Source organism: Triticum urartu, chromosome 2A, assembly GCF_056163025.1.
Source record: "Triticum urartu cultivar PI428250 chromosome 2A, HENAU_Tu73, whole genome shotgun sequence".
Taxonomy (NCBI): Eukaryota; Viridiplantae; Streptophyta; class Magnoliopsida; order Poales; family Poaceae; genus Triticum; species Triticum urartu.
In genome coordinates, this window is record NC_141874.1 from 730,320,577 (window position 1) to 730,340,519 (window position 19,943).

The 19,943-nt window shown below is 41.8% G+C and overlaps 2 protein-coding genes across 2 annotated transcripts; both read left to right on the plus strand.

The window, feature by feature from the left end:
- The first annotated feature begins 282 nt into the window (after window positions 1-282).
- On the plus strand, window positions 283-6,443 carry LOC147987296 (putative protease Do-like 14). The gene is made up of 9 exons (XM_087542338.1): window positions 283-798; window positions 1,500-1,640; window positions 1,735-1,868; window positions 1,959-2,216; window positions 2,675-2,805; window positions 2,975-3,095; window positions 5,828-5,920; window positions 6,012-6,089; window positions 6,219-6,443. The coding sequence occupies exons 1-9, from the start codon at window positions 504-506 to the stop codon at window positions 6,441-6,443; spliced, it is 1,476 nt and encodes a 491-aa protein (XP_087398464.1). The 5' UTR covers window positions 283-503.
- Window positions 6,444-8,795: 2,352 nt separating this feature from the next.
- LOC147987297 (putative protease Do-like 14) lies at window positions 8,796-19,654 on the plus strand. The gene is made up of 10 exons (XM_087545216.1): window positions 8,796-9,314; window positions 10,630-10,770; window positions 10,853-10,986; window positions 11,075-11,332; window positions 11,773-11,903; window positions 12,079-12,199; window positions 18,782-18,874; window positions 18,963-19,040; window positions 19,160-19,242; window positions 19,345-19,654. Exons 1-10 carry the CDS (start codon window positions 8,831-8,833, stop codon window positions 19,415-19,417), a joined length of 1,596 nt encoding a protein of 531 aa, XP_087401342.1. The 5' UTR covers window positions 8,796-8,830; the 3' UTR covers window positions 19,418-19,654.
- Window positions 19,655-19,943: the final 289 nt, after the last annotated feature.

The window sequence follows — 19,943 nt, forward strand, 5'->3', positions numbered from 1 at the left end:
TATTTTATGTCACTGGATTTTACACATGTCGTCTATGATCATTGCAATAGAGAAAGAAATCAAGTAAGTCATGAACTGGCTAGGATAGCTAGATTTTCTCGTCCAAATATCTGGATGGACACCGCCCCGGATGTGGTTATTCCTCTTATTGTAAGCGATGTTAAAAAACCGGTGAAATCAGGAAAGAAAAACATATAAAATCGGTTTTCTAGAACCATGCAAAACCTGTTGAAAAAAACACAATGTAAACCTGTAAACTGGCCGGCCCATGTAACGCGGGGAATAGAGAGGATTGGCCCTCCAAACACGTCGAGGTAACCCGTCTCTTCCTCGATCAGCACGCGTCGCCACCGCCCCGGCCTCGCCGCACCGTCCACCAGCCACCGCTTCCCCGGTTCCCCCTACGCCCTCGACCCCCGGCCCCGATCCACGATCCTCAAAGCCCTAATCGCCCTCCCTAGCCTCTGCGGCTAGCTGTTCCTGACACCCCTTGCGGTGCTGACATGAAGTCTGACGACGACGGTGCCGACGGCAGGGAGGAGGGCCGGCGCGTCGCTTGCGAGACGGGGCCGGGGAAGAAGGATAGGAAGAGGAGGCGGAAGAGGAAGCGGAGCAGTGCCAAGGCTACGCCGCCTGCGCCTGCGCCTCCACCTCCACCTCCACCTGCCCCATCCCAGGAGCACCGCGCTACCACCAGCGACGACGAACGGTCGGCTCAGGTCAGGGCCATGGTGGGCGAGCAGGTGCGGCATATGCTTGCCGTCCGCGACGCCAGGGAGAAAGAAACTGCCGAGCTACGTAAGAAATACAGTAACTGCTATCTGTTTTTTTCTTCCTTGGATCTGTTTATCTTTCCGCACGTCTTTTCAAGGAAAAACACTAGATATTGTGGAATGTTTCACTCTTCATTTGTTCTCACATCCTTCCTTCATCATGAGAAGTTGAACCAATCGATCTGGTGTTTGGTTGTAGATGAGCATTAGTGTGTACATGGGGTGATAATTATATTACATTCTCTGATTGAGTACAAAATTAATTCAAAACCAATAACTCGTCTATGTGAATTCAGAGCGCCTTTCGATTTTCTTATCCGAAGCACCTTAGTGGGCTTGCCGTAGATCACAGATCACATTATTATCTCCATTCAGCATGCTTTTAGTATTTCGCGAACCATCTAAAAAACCAATATGTTCTCAGTATGCCTTTAATTAGTATTTCTACTTGTAATTGTTGATGACTGTATCAGAAAGCACCTAATCAGATTATGAGTGTGTCAGACATTTCATATGCGGAAAAGGTTCTCTTGCTAAAACATTTTCATGATATTTTTTCACGGCAGCATGTCATCAATCAATCATATGCAGTAGGCTTTAGTCTCGAAAACTAAAGCAAGACTTGGACGGTTAATCTGTTATCTCTGCATAATCATTTACTCTAATTGGGCATCAGACACATCTTTCTATCTGACTTTATCCATGGCTATGAATTGCATATCGTAGTTAAACGCCTCAACGGGGAAAGTGACTTTTCTGTGGAGGATACATTTGGTGACTGCAATGATGGCAGCCTTGAGAGTCTCCAGGCTCGTAAAGTTGCATTGTTGGTCTCAAAGTCAATCGTCAGCCTGTCTTGTTTTGCAGGTATATACGTATATCATAGCTTTACTTAGTAGCCATTTTTTTCCATATTTGGTTTGCACTGAATCCTCAATAAGGTGTTGTTAATAAAGTTTAGGTGGAAAGAGGATCCGGGTTTGCTCAGGATTTGTGATGCGCAGAAAAGACGATACCGATGCAAATATGGTTTTAACCTCAGCAACACTTGTTAGATCTCTGAATGGAGATAACAATGTGATCTCTGACGTGACGGTAACTGTTGCCTTAATCCTTGCCAAGTCGATCTGTAGATGCATTTTTAGTAGTTTGTCCTTATTTATTTATTTTTGATAAGTGATTCAGGTCAAGGTGCTTCTACCTGATTGGCGTATAACCGATGGCCATATCCTTCTTGTGGATTTTCACTATAATGTAGCTGTTGTCAAAGTTGCAACTGATTTACCACTCTTAGAAGAAGGCACTACCAACAATGCAGTTGTATTAGCACTTGGACGTGCATATGAAGGTGGTTATATCATGTGTTCACGGGGTCAAGCTTTAAACAAAAAAAGCACTTTTGGGTGTTTGGAGCTATTGGTGTCAAGCTGCGAAATATCCATGGTATAATATATATCACATTTACTTTATATTATTTTCTTATTGACCCCTTTTCATATAGTTATGACCTGTGTACCGCACAAACCTAGATTGAACTAATAACAAATTAATAAAACCTAAGAAAGAGGAATAGTCTAATTAATTTACCATAGTTCTGATTCTTTCTTGTTTTGTTATTTGTAATCTCAATTTAGTGAAACTAGGCAATCATGAAGAATGGTACTCCTTCAATCTGTAAGACAGAAGGAAGTGGTCTCTTTTGAACATATTCCATGATGAAATTATTGACCCCCCACCCCACCACACACACAAGCAAAAAATAATGAGGGATGAGCTGAATCTGAACTGGCTAATCCACCATCCATGGTGCTGCCCAATTGGCCCCAGGAGACTTAGCAAATTATTTGTTTTTTTCTTGATTATGCTGACACTTTTTTCCCCATTATTTTTTTTTTTGGAAGGCTGGTTCTGGAGGACCTCTTGTCAATTACGATGGTCAAGTTCTCGGTATGAACTTCTATGAAGACAATCAAACATCATACCTTCCAATGTTAATTGTTTCAAGGATCCTGGAACAACATCAGAGCTTCGGGTAAACTATTCTAGTTGTGATACTTCTACTTATTCTTTTTCTATTATATGTTTTGCCTTTGCACTCATATTAGGGAAAATGGACTCGTCATTTGTTCTTTAGTACTTACCTTTTCCTTTTTATTTTGGCTGAGTATGTGTCAAATAAGAATTTTTTTCTTATTGTGCAGGAAATTAATTAGCCCTTGGCTTGGATTAAGGTATACTTCTCTTCATATGGTGTCACTGGCAACCCTGGAGCGTATCTATCGAAAATTCCCAGATGTTGACCAAGGTTTATATGTTTCAAAGGTATGTATCTCTTGTATTTTTTTAATTCTTTTATGCTTTATTTATCTTATTTGTATGTCAAAAATTTCCTCTTTAGAATATGAGCCTTCCAGTTTTAGAGTAAACTGACAGGCGTTGCATGATGTCATCTTTAGCTCAAATGTTAGACACGTTCTTAATAGTGGATTGGGTTTGTACAGGATTGGCCTCTACATACTTAATAATATAAAGATGTTATGTTCCTATTTGATAATATATTAATGCCAATGTTATTTGATTTAGTTTCTTATAATCAGGCCCTGTTTCCCGCTAAATTGTTGGTGGGGATGGTGGTGGAAGCAAGATCTCCCCTGAAAACATAAAAGGAAGCTGGGGAATAGCCCTGTTGCCATCTGGAATAGCTCTGTTGCCAGGCATAGTCACACAGCAGCATGCTGATGGCTTGAAAGGCTACAGCAATGTTAGTGTGCCAATGCTCCTCAAGCACCGCTATGCAGACAGCAGTGTCAATACAGATCGTTCGCATCGGACTGATTTATATCTCTGAAAGGTTGGATAGTGTTTGATTGGTGCCAGTCTGATATTTCGGAATGGCATATCAAATCAGAATTTTTCCGTAGGTGATGCTGAAATATAGGCTGCTACAACAAGCATTTAGCTGCTTGATGGAAACTCTTTGTTGCTCATCCAATTAGGATTTCCTCATTAATTAGTACTCCTCTGTCCCATAATATAAGACGTTTTTTGACACTAGACAGAGGGAGTACTAATTTGTAGCTCATGCATTAATATTGCCGCGGGCCCAAACAGAAAATGTTGGATCTGCGAAAGTAGTATAAATATCTAAGCACGGAGATATTAAATTTTGCCTAAGTTTTTCCTTCCAAGACGTACAGTCTAGAAGTTGCACGAATAGGCAAGGAAATGAGGGAGGAAATGTGTAAAAGAAGTTAAAGAACATAGAAGGGGCTCTATAAGAGATTTATGGTATTGGCTAAGATTTTAACATAGACCGGTGAAAGACAAATTGAATTTATGACCCAATTATTTCTTCCCATTCTGTGTCTCATAAAGGTGAGCTGTTAAACTTGACGGCATGAGGTACTTCAGGCCAATAACTTGCTACGTAGTCTTACATGTCATTGATGCTATTTCATTCTTCGCCGCACACTAATACCTTCTTCATCAGGCTTGAAAATTAATGGTTAGCTTTGCTTTGATCAATTCCACAGATCACAGAATGTTTGACCTTGAGTAGCAGTATCTGTATATTTAGACCATTGAACAAAATCGTGCTGCTGATGAAAGGAAACATGTAAAATTTCTTATTCAGTAGTGCATGGCAATCTCCATGCACAATAAAGGGAAATCACAAAAGAAGCTTCTTTAGGAATTGGAATGCAGCTGATTACATGGCGTGTTTGTTATCTTAAAAAGAATATATGTATAACTTGCTGAAAAGTATATGTACAATGTTGTAGGCAAAAATAACAAAGGAAAAAAACTGAAACCAATTACTCTCCTCGTTACATTTTGATGAAGAAGAAAAATCTGAATCACCTACCTCAAATTCCAGTGCAGGATCTACTAGCTGTCCTACCTCAAATTACATTGATGGAGGCATTCAGGCATAGCAACATGGCAACGGCCGCACGTTTCGGTAAACATAGTTGTTGGTACCAATTTAATTACATAAGAGAAAACTCCGAAAGCAATCACGTACAGTAATTGCTGGCTTCAGGCCATTTTTTAGCATGGAAGTTGATGGGTTGGGAAGGGGAGTTTAGTGGTATACCTTGAATACCAAATTGTCAGGAGCTTAATGGCCTTGTCTAACAATATACTCCCTCAGGTCCTTTTTACTCTGCATACTAGGTTTATCTGAAGTCAAACTCTTCAAAGTTTGACCAAGTTTATACAAAATATTATTAACATTCACATAACAACACCAATATATTTCCATATTATATTTATTAGGTATTTTAGATGTTAATATTTTCATATTGGAATTATGTTCATTAGATCTATCTTGGAATATATTTTCATATTATATTTATTAGGTATTTTAGATGTTAATATTTTCTCATATAAATTTGGTCAAACTTAGCAAAGTTTGACTTTAGACAAATCTAATATGCGGAGTAAAAAGGACTAGAGGGAGTATTGTACCAAAACTATCGGCAAAGTTGATGCAACTCTGCGATTTTAACGAAAAGAAACAGAAAAAACATGAGAACATATTGAAATATGATGGTGTGAAGGTGCAGAGTTAAATCCCTTACTCTCTGGTCGCGTTCTGCTGCTTGATTGATCCTCGCTACTTGCTAGGGGTGTTTGAATGGTTGCCCTGATGGTTATGTAATGTGAGGATTTGAATGAGGCATGCTGGAGGTGTCTTTGGGAGAAGGGAAAACATGAATTTTATGAGTTGAACTGATGACATAACTTATGGAGATGGTAAGAAAAATAGATAGCAGGAGGCATTTGTTTAGTCATAAAGCATTCCTACAGATAAGAGCGTGCTTTTATTTACTATATTTTCAGTAGATTTGCTTTGGAAGTTAGTGAATTGTATGTTGAATTACCGTGCACCTGTTGGTTTTTAATATACTATTTTCACAATATCCATATAGATTTTTGAATTCCAAAAAATGCAATATCGGAATTATGTTTATTTATTTATTTTCTGTCTTATTATATAGTTTCTTCAGTAGCATGTTTGTATAAAATGGATCGAATAAATTGCTAATTAGGTTGTTGAGGGATCACCTGCTGATGTTGCTGGGTTATGTGTCGGTGATGTTATTGTAAAATGCGGTGAAAAAGTTCTTCTGACTGCTCCAGAGGTAACTATGTTTCCCCTGGCTTATTGTTATGATTTTGTGTGGTTGTTTGCTTTTTCTACTAATCAATATAAATTCACAATGTGTTCATTAGTTTGGTTCAATGTTATTGGATGCTGCGGTGGCCCATGTTGAATCCTTTGGAGGTTGTGATGGAGACATGAAAATTGAGGTATTTAGTTTGTCTGTCCAGAAGATATGTTTCTGGATATCGTCATATCCCTGGTTCTTTTCTATTTTCTTTGTCATATTCTTTTTTCATAAAATTATCGCTTCTTATTTACAATCTCTATATTGTTAGGTTGTGATAAAGCGACGAAGAGATGGCAGCACACTATCAAAAACTATGGTTGTGGAGATGCTGAAAGAGAACAATTATAACAGGCATTTTGTTTCTTTTCTTTTCTTTTATAAAAATATTGATGCCATGTGTTACAGCTTTGTTTGTACCACCGTCATCACATCTTGTTTTGTTTTCCATTCAGGTGGCCTGCGCCGATGCCAAGCTACACGATGCGCGTTATAAATGTCACACCGCGTGGCATATGCGGCTACTAGCAACCCCCCCTCCCTCTCTGCTATCTTTTTTGTTTGCATGGTACTTCACTGTGTCGGACTACACATCTTTTTGATGATCTACATGGCTTGTATTTTTGTTGAGAAACCATGACTTGTAATTCGCTGTGGATTTCGTGTTAATCCATGTTAACAAGCCGATCAGGGAAAAAAATGGAGGTACACTTCTAGGCGGCCTTGAAATTCATGATTCAATTTTTTTTTGCATCTCCATTTCGCGTAGTAAATATCACGCCGCGTAGAGGTGTTTATTAGGCATTTGGTCGACTGCAGAAGACTCCCTGTGGACTCTTGGATTTGCTTGGCCTCCCCCCCTATGGTGCTGGCATGTTTTGTGTACTACTACTTCATGTCATAGTGTGTCGGGTTGCACTTCTCCTTTTGCTTGCCTTTTGGCTTGTAATTTGACATAGATCTTGTGTCGATCCACCGGTTTAATACAAAGCAGGAACTTACTATCAATTTTCTTTGGAGATGCTTTTCATAGAGAGAATTGAAGTTTCGAGCCATGTTTCACTTTTTTGTGCATCCCACTTGAAACAAGGTAAATGCTTCTACTGGATCGATGGTCCTCGCTCGTGTTCTTGCTCCCAAGCACCTCATATTTCGAACTCATCCCTCCCGAGCACATCTGCCTTCTGCTGCCGCCTTCCTCAATGGGCGGGCTCAGGGGGACCAGCCAAACGCCTCTTTCCACATGCGATCTATCTTCCCCTTCGTACGTTGGTCAATCCCTGGGTTCCCTTACCCTCCATTGGCCGTTCCGATGGCGGCGGGAGGGACGGGAACCCTAACACTGAAAGTGTGCTCGTGCCGCATTCCTTGTGTTTTCCGCAGGTTCGGTTCCTTTCGGCCAAAGTCGATGTGGCGTGGATGGTGGTCTGGTGGAAATAGATTCATGGGATCCTTTTAGGGTGTCGAGGCTAGGTTTTGCTTGCTTGCTGTGCACGGTGGTGAGATGTGTATTCTTGGCCAACGGCGCCAAGTTGGGAGTGGTGCCACCGACAAAAGATTTTGTCCTAGAGTTTCTCCTCTGCTACGTTGATAGCTGCTCCAAAGTCGGTGTAGAACTCAGTGGGATCTTTGGACAGAGGTGTGCCAGATCTGGCTTCTTCGTTGGTTTTGGTCTTGGAAGGGATTCCGAATATATTTTTCATAGGCAAGAGAAGCAAAATTAACAAAACATAACCCGATATATGATTCCGTGAGCGATTAATGAGAAGGTGATTCCCAGTTGAAAAAAAAGGGATTTATCTTGGAAACATTTTGTTGTTGAGAATAACCAAGCTTTATTAAGCAAAGATCACAATGCTATGGATATAAACGGGGTCATGTGTCTGTCCCAACCAAACATGACGACCACAATCTAGAGAGCGGCTAAACCTGGCTAACAAATGGGCCTCACTATTTGATGCCCGACCCTCAAACTGAAAAGTACAATTAAACTCCTCTGCCCTTAGCTTAATCTTAGTTATAATCTGGCCATGGAGAGCTATACATCCTCTGTTGATATCGCTTGCTACCTGCTTGGAACCAGTAGCGATTACTATGTTGTGTAGAAGGAGATCCTCAACTAATGATAGAGGCTCTCTGCAAGCAATAGTTTCAAGTGTTGTAACATCTCGCACTCCATGGATCACCAATGCCGACGGGCCCAGATAGTTTCCATGGGAGTCCCTACATACAGCCGTCGTTGAGCCTCCTCTTTGTGTTCTTGTTAGGCCTACGTCAACATGGATCTTAGCAAAACCCTGTGGCAGAGCAATCATTCGTGTAGGTTTTCCTTTGTCAGACTGGTGCAAGGTTAGGAGCAGTAGTAGTTTTTGGCGCTTCTCCAAGTTTTGCAATGAAATATTTGACGAAAAGATCCATTGTTAATGGACTCTAAAACACCCCCTCGTGTATTACTTTCCGTCTCGTCCATCACGTAGCCTAAAAAGTGACTATCATCCTTCCTTACAAACGTTTCTTCATCGATATCATATGAGCATTGAGTCCAAAATAACCACTAGCTCACATGGTTATTCTTTCAGTCCCCAGCCACTCCGACACGGCCTAGCCCAACAATTTTTCTTGGCTCAGTTGGAAAATCCCCAGCATCACTGATCAGACGAGATGCTAGACAAACAGCCGTCGTCACGTCATCACGAATCCACCGGGTAGCGGCGGGGATTCCTCTACCACGTCTATTTCTCTGTCGTCTGCACTGTGTTAAAAAAAATTCTGCGCAATTCACTCCAAGAAAAAGAAAAGAAAAATAACAGGGAACAACAAGGGTTCCAATGGGAATACGGACAGATTGGGTCGGACGCAACGCAACCGAAGCGGCCGAGCCTGATGCGGCCGTCGACCCAGACACCTGGACCTAACCCGTCCCCTCCCCGACCACCGCGCCGCACCACCGTCCCGCCTCGCCGCACTGTCCACCAGCCACCGCTTTCCCTCCGGCCTCTATCGCTCCGCCGCCTGCTGCTGCGCCGTCGAACCCCCGCCCCACGATCCTCAAAGCCCTACCCGTCCCCCCTAGGCTCTGCCGCTGCTGTTCCTGACGTCCCCTGCGGCGGTGACATGACTCGGTCCCACGGCGAGGGCAGGGAGGAGGACCGGCCCGTGGCTTGCGAGACGGGGCCGCGGAAGAAGGGCAGGAAGAGGAAGCGTGGGAGCGCCAAGGCTCAGCCGCCTCCACCCGCCCCATCCCAGGAGCACCGCGCCACCACCAGCGACGACGATAGGTCGGCTCAGGTCAGGGCTATGGTGGGCGAGCAGGTGCGGCATATGCTTGCCGTCCGCGACGCTAGGAAGAAAGAAACTGCCGAGCTACGTAAGAATAACTGCTCTACGAAAGATCTGTTTTTTCTTCCTTAGATCTGTGCATCTTTCAGCAATTGTTTTCAAGGAATGGCACTAGGTACCGATATCGGCTCCGCTGGTGAAATGCTTCACTCTTGATTGGTTCCCACGGCGACTGGGAAATGTTCCACTCTCCATTGGTTTCCACATCCTTCCTTCTGTTGGTCCTGGGAAGTTAAACCAGTCGCTTAGGGCTTGTACAGCGCTGAGCGCTTATATAGGTGCTTAAGCGAAATAAAATAGTCACTACAAAATCTAATTAAGAGCTAAGCGCCCTACCCAGCAACGCGGAGCGCTTAAAAAATACTAAAAACAATCACTAGCGCCTTTGGCTTGCTGACAAAATTAGTCTAAGCGCGCGACGCGACAATTAGCATCGACGCTAGGCAAAATCCATGGCTCGGCTGGGATTTGAACATAACGGCCCGGAAATCTACCCTGGCGCCCGTTCTTAGCGTCCCCATTGTAGATGCCCTTAGTAGTTGGTAGATTTCACTGGGTGTATTGCTGTGTACATGTGTGGCAAATTATATTACATTCTCTGACTGAGTACAAAATTAGCCCAAAATAAATAACTCTGTCGGTATGAGTTCAGAGCGCCTCTCGATTTGCTTCTTGAAAACACCTTAGTAGCCTCGCGGTACATTTCAGAGCACCTTTTCATACAACAAAGTGCGTTTTTTGGGCACTTGCCCTATTATACTTACCTGCATATCAGCTCCAGTATCAAGGGCACTAGAATACAGAGTGCTTTCAAAGGGGCAAAAAGGGCACATCTAGGGGCTCAGGCGAGTCAAGACACGGCAAAAATGCCTCAATCTCAAGCTCAACAAGGGGGTGGCCTCTCACTAACTGCATATCGTACATAAGATCACTGCAAGCTGTAATGTTCTTAGTTTTTGCCAAAGTCACTTAATTCTCATGGTTTGCATTGTTTTGCCATATTTAGTTTCTCTCACTTATTTCCAACTTGACCAATATGTTCTCAATACGCCTTTTGTATTTCTACATGTACATGTTGACGACTGTGTTATAAATCACCTAGTCTCATTATAAGTGTGTCTGTCATTTCACATGTGGAAAAGGATCTCAAACAAATATTTTCATGAGTTCTATTTGCCGCTGCATGTCATCAACCATATGCAGTAGACTTTATAGTCTGGAAAATTAAAGCAAGAGTTAGGTGGTTAACCTGTTATCTCTGCATAATTATTTACTCTAATTGGACATCAAACATATATGTTTCTTTCTGACTAATATCCATGGCTATGAATTGCATATTGTAGTTAAAAGACTCTCTGGGGAATCCGACCTTTCTGTGGAGGATACGTTTGGTGACTGCAATGATGGCAGCCTTGAGAGTCTCCAGGCTCGTAAAGTTGCATTATTGGTCTCAAAGTCAGTCGTGAGCCTGTCTGCTTTTGCAGGTATATCATAGGTTTACTCAGTAGCCATTTTTTCCATATTTGGTTTGACCTGAAGCTTCAGTAAGGTGTTAATAAAATTTAGGTGGAAAGAGGATCCGTGTTTGTTCAGGATTTGTGATGCATGGAACAGCCAATACTGGTGCAAATATGATTTTAACCTCAGCAACACTTGTTAGATCTCTGAATGGAGACAATAATGTGATATCTGATGTGACGGTAATTTTTTTGAGCCTTAATCCATTGCCAAACATGTAGATTTATTCTTGTCAGTTGGTCTTGATTTTTTGTTGATACCTGATTTCAGGTCAAGGTTCTTCTACCTGATGGGCATATAATAGATGGCCACATCTTTCTTGTGGATTTTCACTATAATGTAGCTGTTGTCAAAGTTGCAGCTTATTTAGCACTCTTAGAAGAAAGCACTGCCAACAATGGAGCTGTGTTAGCACTTGGACGTGCATATGAAGGTGGTTATATCATGTGTTCACGGGGTCAAGTTTTAAACAAAAAAAGCAATTTTGGGTGCGCGGAGCTATTGGTGTCAAGCTGCGAGGTTTCAATGGTATAAAATATATCATATTTATTTTTTATCTTCTTATTGACCCCTTCCGCATAGTTGTGACCTGTGTACCACACAAACCTAGATGGTGCAGAAGCTGCATGAACTAACAATGTAGTAACACCTACGAAAGTGGAATAGTCTAATTAATTGATCATAATTGTGATTCTTTGTTCGTTTGGTTAAATTTAATCTCAATTTAGTGAAGCTAGGCATTCATGAAGCATGCTTCTCTTTCATGGTGAAACTGAAATTACTATATATACATGTCACTCTTCTCTTTACCCCGCCAGCACACACAAGCACAAAATGCCGAGGAATGAGCTGAACTGGCTAATCCACTATCCATGGTGCTGGCCAGTTGTCCTCAGGAGACTTTGCAAATTCTTTGTTTATCTCTTGATTACACTGACACCTTCTCCATTGTTTTTCCCTTTTTGCAGGCTGGTTCTGGAGGACCTCTTGTCAATTACAATGGTCAAGTTCTTGGTATTAACTTTTATGAAGACAATCAAACATCGTACCTTCCAGTGTTAATTGTTTCAAGGATCCTGGAACAACACCATAGCTTCGGGTAAACTATTCTACTTGTGAAGTCGTGATGCTTCCACTGTTTTTTCTTTTCTGTTATAGGTTTAACCTTAGCATTCTTATTAGGGAAAATGGGCTCCTCATTTGTTCTTTAGTACTACTTCCCTTTTCTTTTTTTAGCTGAGTATGTGTCAAATAAGAATTTTCTTGCTGTGCAGGAAATTAATTAGCCCTTGGCTTGGTTTAAGGTATACTTCTCTTCATATGGTGACACTGGCAGTCCTGGAGCGTATCTATAGAAAATTCCCAGATGTTGACCAGGGTTTATATGTTTCAAAGGTATATAGTTCTTCTATTTTTTTCAATTCTTTTCTGCTTTGATTATCTTATTTGTATGTCAAAAAGTTCCTCTTAGGAATATGAGCTTTCCAGTTTTAGGGTAAACTGATAGGCATTGCATGATGTCATCTTTTCTCAAATGTTAGACAAGTTCTTAATAGTGGATTGGGTTTGCACAGGATTGGCCTCTACATACTTAATAATATACAAATGTTATGTTCCTACTATACGATAAAATTGATGACAATGTTATTTGATTTAGTTTCTTAACTGGCCCCTGTTTTGCGCCAAATCATTGGTGGTGGAAGCAAGAGCTCCCCTGATAAGTAAATAGGAAGCTGGGATGGGAAGGCACACCTCTTTGGGGAATAGCCCCATTGCCATCCGAAATAGCTCTGTTGCCAGCCATAGTCACACAGCAGCATGCTGATGGCTTGAAAGGATACAACAATGGCAGCGTTTCGACACTCCCAAGGCACCGCTAGGCAGACAGCAGTATCAGCACGAATAGTTCGCATTGGACTGATTTATCTGTCTGAAAGGTTAGATAGTGTTTGATTGGTGCCAGTCTGATATTTCGGAACGACAATCAAATCAGAATTTCTCCATAGGTGATGCTGAAATATAGGGTGCTACAGCAAGCATTTAGACGCTTGATGGGAACTCTTTGTTGCTCATCCAATTAGGATTTCCTCATTAATTAGTACTCCCTCCGTTCACAAATATAAGATGTTCTAACTTTTTTGTGAATCAGATGTATATAGATGTGTTTTAGTGTGTTTGTTCACTCATTTAAGTTCGTATGTAGTCCATATTGAAATATACAAAACATCTTATATTTGTGAAAGGAGGGAGTACTAATTTGTAGCTCATGCATTGCCGCGGGCCCAAACAGAAAAATGTTGGATCTGCAAAAGTAGTATAAATAACTAAGCACAGAGATATTTCATTATGCCAAAGTTTTTCCTTCCAAGATATGCATGTCTAGAAGTTGCACAAATAGTGAAGGAAATGAGGAGGGAAATGTGTAAAGGAACATGGAAGAGCTCTAGAAGTGATTTATGCTGTTGACCAAAAATTTAACATAGACCGGTGAAAGACAAATTGAATTTATGACCCAATTATTTCTTCCCTGTCCGTGTTCCATAAAGATGAACTGTAAAGCTTGACGGCATGAGGTACTTCAGGCCAATAACTTGCTACCTACTCTTACATGTCATTGATGCTACTTTATTCTTTGCCGCACAATGGCATGTGGTACTTCAGGCCAATAACTTGCTACCTAGTCTTACATGTCATGGATGCTATTTTATTCTTTGCCGCACACAAATATCTTGTTCATCAGGCTTGAAAATGAACGGTTAGCTTTGCTTTGATCAATTCCACAGTATTACAGAATGTTTGAGCTTGAGTAGCACCATCTGTCTATTTGGACCATTGAACAAAATCGTGCTGCTGATTAAAGGAAACATGTATTGAGCTTGAGTAGCACCATCTGTCTATTTAGACCATTGAACAAAATCGTGCTGCTGATTAAAGGAAACGTGTAAAATTGAGCTTGAGTAGCACCATCAGTAGTGCATGGCAATCACCATGCACAATAAGGCCGCGCTTGGGATCGTTGTATTTCAGTATGGGGGTGTTTAATTTACTGTTGTATCTTACTGGCCGCTGAACAATTTCCGGCCGGAAACAAAACGACCGCCCGAGGCCTGTATTTTTTACAGGGGTATTTGAAAACGAAACGACAATCCAAACAAGGCTTAAAGAGAAAATCACAAAAGCAGCTTCTTTAGGAATTGTGACGCAGGTTACATGGCGTGTGTGTTATCTAAATCAGCGATACTTATTCTGGGACGGAGGGAGTACTATATATACTAGATGATACCCCGCGCGTTGCTGCGGGACTTTTTAGTTTCGATCAGCAGATTCAAAGAAAAGCAGATACTTTATAAATGAAAAAATAAAATATGGCTTGAAATGTTGAAAAATACATTTACATTTCAAATGTTGATGTTAGAAATCGAATGGAATATTGATATTTACATTTGAAATTTTGAAACAAAAAGAGATTACTTTTGAAATCCAATGGAACTAATATATTTCCACAAAAACATAAAGAGATTCATTAGTAACAGGCACATATTCCTCTCCCCAAGTAGCTATGTTGACTGTAAGAGCATTGAAGTCATTCGAGCACACTTGCTTACCCTATAGTCACTTCAAATGAGGTATTTGTTCACCTAAAAAATCTTCAAATTTGTGTTGTCAAATCTTAACAACTGAAAAAATGAATTATGGACATAAGAATTAACTATGGGCATATGATAGTAGAGGGAAAGCATGTGAGCAGTCAGCTAAGATATATGTTTCAAACATTGAGAGACATCATGAATACATTGACATAGTTCTTAAAATTGCTAGGGAAGCTGTACTGTAAATAAATAGAACAAAATTTTATTTGTTTATACTGGAATCATAACTTTTTCTGAAAGGCTTATAGTTGTAGTTTGTACTTTGCCTAAAAATTTCCTAATTAGATGATTTTATCTTTCGTATTCCTTGCAAAACAACAATAAGAAGTTGGGCTGTACTTGGCATTCTTGATTCTTCGAATAAACTGAAATGGGAGAATAGACTCTTCATATTTACTCTGAATATTTTGGTTCATAGCCGCTCCATTAAGATTGCTGCAAGATCTCTTAGTGGAGATTAATCACGAAGGCGAGACAAAAGTGTGCTTCGACAACTGTAAGGAAAGTATTAATTATGAACTATGTACGACATCCCATAGAGCTAGGGAAACAACTTGCAGTGCTCAATGGTTGCTAGAAAATCTGATGTTGTCTTTTCGTTTTATTTTTGATAGTGGGCATGAAAAGGAATTGTGAAACTCAAGCCCTCCATGTACCATAACCACCAATGTTTTGTTGTTCTGATGTAGGAAATCAGGTAGCACAGTTTAACAATAATCCTGAAGAAAAATCAATAAACATGAATCAAATAGGATAACCTCACATTAAGTAGCAAATAATGCAAATACTCATTCATCCGCCAACAGACAGCAAATAAATAGCATGGCAGGCTAATTTGAGTGATAAAATGGAGGATTAAGGTAAGAGAGTAGTTACCTCGCCACGTACAAATCCTGGGTGCAATCCAAGGAAAGATAGCAGTATGGAGTCAACGACTGTCTATGATATGCAAGTAGACATGGATCTTTATGGCGCGTCCACAACAACCTGAAGGAACCACGTCATGAAACGCTTCATCGGTGCTCAAGGAGCGTTGAGTTGACGCCTCCTGCTAGTAATTCATACTGTGAAAACAAATGTACTCCAGAATCACTGTTTCTGATAAAATCATGTATGGTAACCCTGTAATATCACTTATCGGACGTAAAGATGTATAGAGATAAGAAAGAAATTGTGTTCATTAACATCGTATAGCAAATTTAGAATGGACAGCCAAGGGCATGCTTCAAATCTGGCTCTGCCCCTGATCTTCACGGTGAAAGAATATCACCACCATGGCTACACCTCTATGTCATAGATTTCAGCAATAAGGCACTTGCAGCTTCTATCATATGTACTGTACTTTTAATAAGTAATAGCTGAACCATGATGTGCGTTCTATAGACTTCTGTTAAAACTTGATTCTTGACTTAAAATTGACAACTACTGAAAGTGATCCAAGAAATGAACCGAATGATGTAGGTTACCAAACTATTTATCAAAAAGGTACTACTTGTGAGATTGATCACGAGATCCTACATTTCCAATAGCTAGAATAATCAAGAGAAGAAACTTCACTAACGTAATAGGCAAAGATCGCAGCAGTGGTGAACAGGGGGCTGATGAACCTTTTTTGTAAGTAGATGACGACGGCGAGTGATGTGACAGTGGCCGACTGCGACGATGGCATCCCCCGGACCCCATTAGCTGCTTCGCGTCCAACCGATTGTCTTTGTACCTACACACACGTATCCCGTGAGACAGAGCTCAGGTCGAGCCGGCAGCAGATGCCGATGTACGGCGGTTGAGGCGTGAGAGCACGTACCAATGATGAAGATCTTGATGGACTTGGTTGATGCCGAATAGGGTTAGGTACGAGAAGAAAGGCGACGCCGCGGGCAGTATGAACACCCTATCGCAGACGTCCACCCATGCTGGAAGATGATGTGAAAAGGATGAGCTAAGGTGGGGCAGACTTTAAAGGGGAATTCTTCAGTTTCTTGTGCAGATCGTGGGAAGAGGAAGTGTAGCGTCAATCATCAATTACCTGCAGCGGAAGGGTTTTTTCTTATCTTTTCTGTGGGCCATTTGGAACATTAGGCTGCAAAAGGTTTGAAGCAATGGGCTGGGTAGGTTGGCGTGAGCAAATAGTGCATTGACCCAACGATTTAAGCGCGAAGAAAAGAGCAAGATGAAACACCACCTGGAAACGAACGCAAGCAAAACATCATAGACATCAGATGAAGTACAAACCATCCTAAATACAATAAGGGGAAGACATGCTCACCTTAACTGGGCATTGATAGGGACGTTACTGCGAGCTTCTTCCTCCGAGCTAATCCCACTGCTGGAACGGAGGCTGGTCGCGGCAGGGAAGGCGAGGCCGGCGGCGCGAGGAGCCACTGGAGGGCCTTCTCGGGGATGCTCCCGTCAGGCTATGGGCATGGCAGCGGCGAGTAGGCGGGAGGAGGGGACGGTGGTAGACCAGTGAGGCGCGAGCTGCTCCTTCCCGAGCCATCCGACAGGTGCTGCTCGGGATGCTCCCATCAGGCCATGCCCATGGCGTCAGCGAGGAAGGGGGCAGGGGGGCGGGGGGAATGGTCGCATCCACCGCATCATCCTGCTGGATCCCGTAGGAACTGGGGCGGACGATGGGAATGGCTGCGTCCGGAGCGCCGCCGCCGCTAGGAGGATCAGGAGCCGAGGAAGGGGATAAGGAGGTGGCTCTGACCACCAGCGACGAAGGCTGGCAAGCGGGAGGAGGAGCCCAAGGCGATGGGGATGGCAGGGTCCGGACTCCGGAGCGCCGCCGCCGTGAGGACGATTCGGGGCGCAGGAAGGGGGTGAGGAGGGAGGCTGGCGGCGGGTGGAGGAGCCCGAGCAGGGCATGAGGAAAGATTGGGGCATATTTTCTTTTTTCTTTCACGGAATATGACATCAGGAGGTGGGACTTCATGAAGGTGTGACGTGGCTTCACGTGATTGGATGCTGATGTGTCTATGTTGCATGTTGAGATAAATCAAGTAGTGGGGGTGAACTTCTTAAGTATATAGGATATATAACTTGCTGAAAAAGTATATGTACAATGCTGTAGGCAAAAGTAAATAAAGACAAAAACTTAAACCAATTAGTCTCCTGGTAATGACTTTGAAGAAGAAGAATCTGAATCACCTACCTCAAGTTCCAGTGCAGGATCTACTAGCTGTTCAGCCATTGGAGGCATGGCAAGCACCAATCACAATCAGTCAAAAAAACATGGCAACGCCCGTGCGTTCATAAAAAGAGCAGATAATTAGATTAACCACTGCTAGAGATATGGCCATCAATCTTCTGCTTTCGGTAAACAGTAATTCATGGTATCAATTGAATTACATAAGAGAAAAATCTGAAAGCAATCACGTAATCACCATGGAAATTAGAATAGCATGGAAGTTCATGGGCTGAGTAACGGGAGTTTTAATGGCATACCATGAATACCAAATTGTCTGCAGCTTAATGCTCTTTTTCAACAATATATAGAACCAAAACTATCGGTGAAGTTGATGCAAACTCTGTGATTTTAATGAAAAGAAACAGGAACATGAGAACATGTTGAAATATGATGTTGTGGAAGCGGCAGAGTTAATACCTTACTCTCTGGTCATGTTCTGCCGCTTGATTGCTCCTCGCTACTTGCTAGGGCTGTTTGAATAGTTGCCTTGATGGTTACATAATGTGAGGATTTGAATGGGGCATGCTGGAGGTGTCTTAGGGAGAAGGGAAAAATATGAGTTTTATTATGACTTTGACCAACCAGGGCTAGCCCCTTGGTTGCATGTTTTAGGAAAGCCGAGCACCAACCTAGTGGAGACTGAGCCTCGAACGCGGGTTGGCAGGCTATGACCTAGCTAGCCAACTGGTTGATGCCCAGTTCTCTAGAGTTGACCTGATGACATGGCTTAAGGAGGTGGTAAGAAAAATAAATAGACGTGGCATCTGTTCAGTTATAAAGCATTCCTGCATATAAGAGTGTGCTTTTATCTACTATATTCTCAGTAGAGTTGCTTTGCTGGTTAGTGAGTTTAATGTTTGAACTACGGTGCACATGTTGGTATTTTTAATATATTACTATTTTTGCAAACCACATATAGATTTTTTTAATTCCCCAAAATGCAATATCTGAAGTAGTTTTATTTATTTATTTATTTTCTGGCTTATTATATACTCCGTCTGTCCCAAAATAAGTGTCTCAAGCTTAGTACAACTTTGTACTAAAGTTAGTAGAAAGTTGAGAACGCTTATTTTAGGACGGAGGGAGTAGTTGTTTCACTAGCATGTTTTGTATAAAATAGATCAAATAAATTGTTAGGTTGTTGAGGGATCACCTGCTGATGTTGCTGGATTATGTGTCGGTGATGTTATTGTAAAATGTGGTGAAAAGGTTCTCTCGAGTGTTCCAGAGGTAACTATGTTTTCTGTAGCTTGCTGCTATGATTTTGCCTCGTTGTATGCTTTTTGTAATTACTATAACTTCAAAACGCATGCATCAGTTCGGTGCAATATTACTGGATGCTGCCGTGAGTCATATTGAAGCTTATGGAGGTTGTGATGGGGGCATGGCAATTGAGGTATTTGCTTAGCCGTTCAAGCGATATGTTTTCAATTACCATCATATGTTCTTTTCCATTTTTCTTTGCCATGTACTCTGTTCATAAATTTATCTCATTCTATTTACAATTTCTATTAGGTTGTAATAAAGCGACAAGGAGATGGCAGCACGGTGTCAAAAACTATAGCTGCAGAGATGCTGGAAGAGAGCAATTACAACAGGCAAAAATTATTTTCTTTTATAAAAAGCATTAATGTCATATTCACTGCTGAAGCGTTGTTTGTGTAACACTGCCATCACATCTTGTTTTGTTTTGCTTTCAGGTGGCCTGCGCCGATGCCAAACTACAAGATGCGCGTCGTAAATGTCACGCCGCGTGGCATAGGCGGCTACTAGCACCCCCCCCCCCCCCCCCCCCCCCTCGTGCTACGTATTTGCAGACTTCTAGTTTAGCGTTTGCATGGTAGAGTGCTTAATTGTGTCAGATTACACTTTTTTTCATGATCTCCATGGCTTGTATTTTTGCTGAGAAACAATGACCTGTAATCCGCTGTGGTTCTCGTGTTGATCCACGGCTATAATAACAAGCCGATTAGGAAAAAGATGGAAGTTCGCTTGTAGGCAGCCTTCGAATTTCTGACACATGATTTTTTTTCTTTGCATCCCATTTGAATCTAGGTAAATGATGAAAGAGCTGAATATACCCACCATGGTATACATGAAGTTGCACTGAACAGTCACTTTTGTGTCACAAATTATATAAAAAAATACACGATCTGAGTGCCAAAACTTCACTAATATAGTGCATTTTCTATCGTCTCTGGGTCCCATTTGTCGGCATACCAGAGAGATAAATCCTTCTCAGTCTCCCTATAGCAGTAGGCTCACTTTTTAGATGAGTGGGGAAAGAAACAGGAGCCAG

Coding starts and splice junctions, on each gene's coding strand:
- LOC147987296 (XM_087542338.1), top strand. CDS start 504: ATGAAGTCTGACGACGACGGTGCCGACGGCAGGGAGGAGGGCCGGCGC. Junction 1,869..1,958: donor ATGTGATCTCTGACGTGACG/GTAACTGTTGCC, acceptor TAAGTGATTCAG/GTCAAGGTGCTTCTACCTGA. Junction 2,217..2,674: donor CAAGCTGCGAAATATCCATG/GTATAATATATA, acceptor TTTTTTTGGAAG/GCTGGTTCTGGAGGACCTCT.
- LOC147987297 (XM_087545216.1), top strand. CDS start 8,831: ATGCGGCCGTCGACCCAGACACCTGGACCTAACCCGTCCCCTCCCCGA. Junction 10,987..11,074: donor ATGTGATATCTGATGTGACG/GTAATTTTTTTG, acceptor ACCTGATTTCAG/GTCAAGGTTCTTCTACCTGA. Junction 19,243..19,344: donor GAAGAGAGCAATTACAACAG/GCAAAAATTATT, acceptor TTTTGCTTTCAG/GTGGCCTGCGCCGATGCCAA.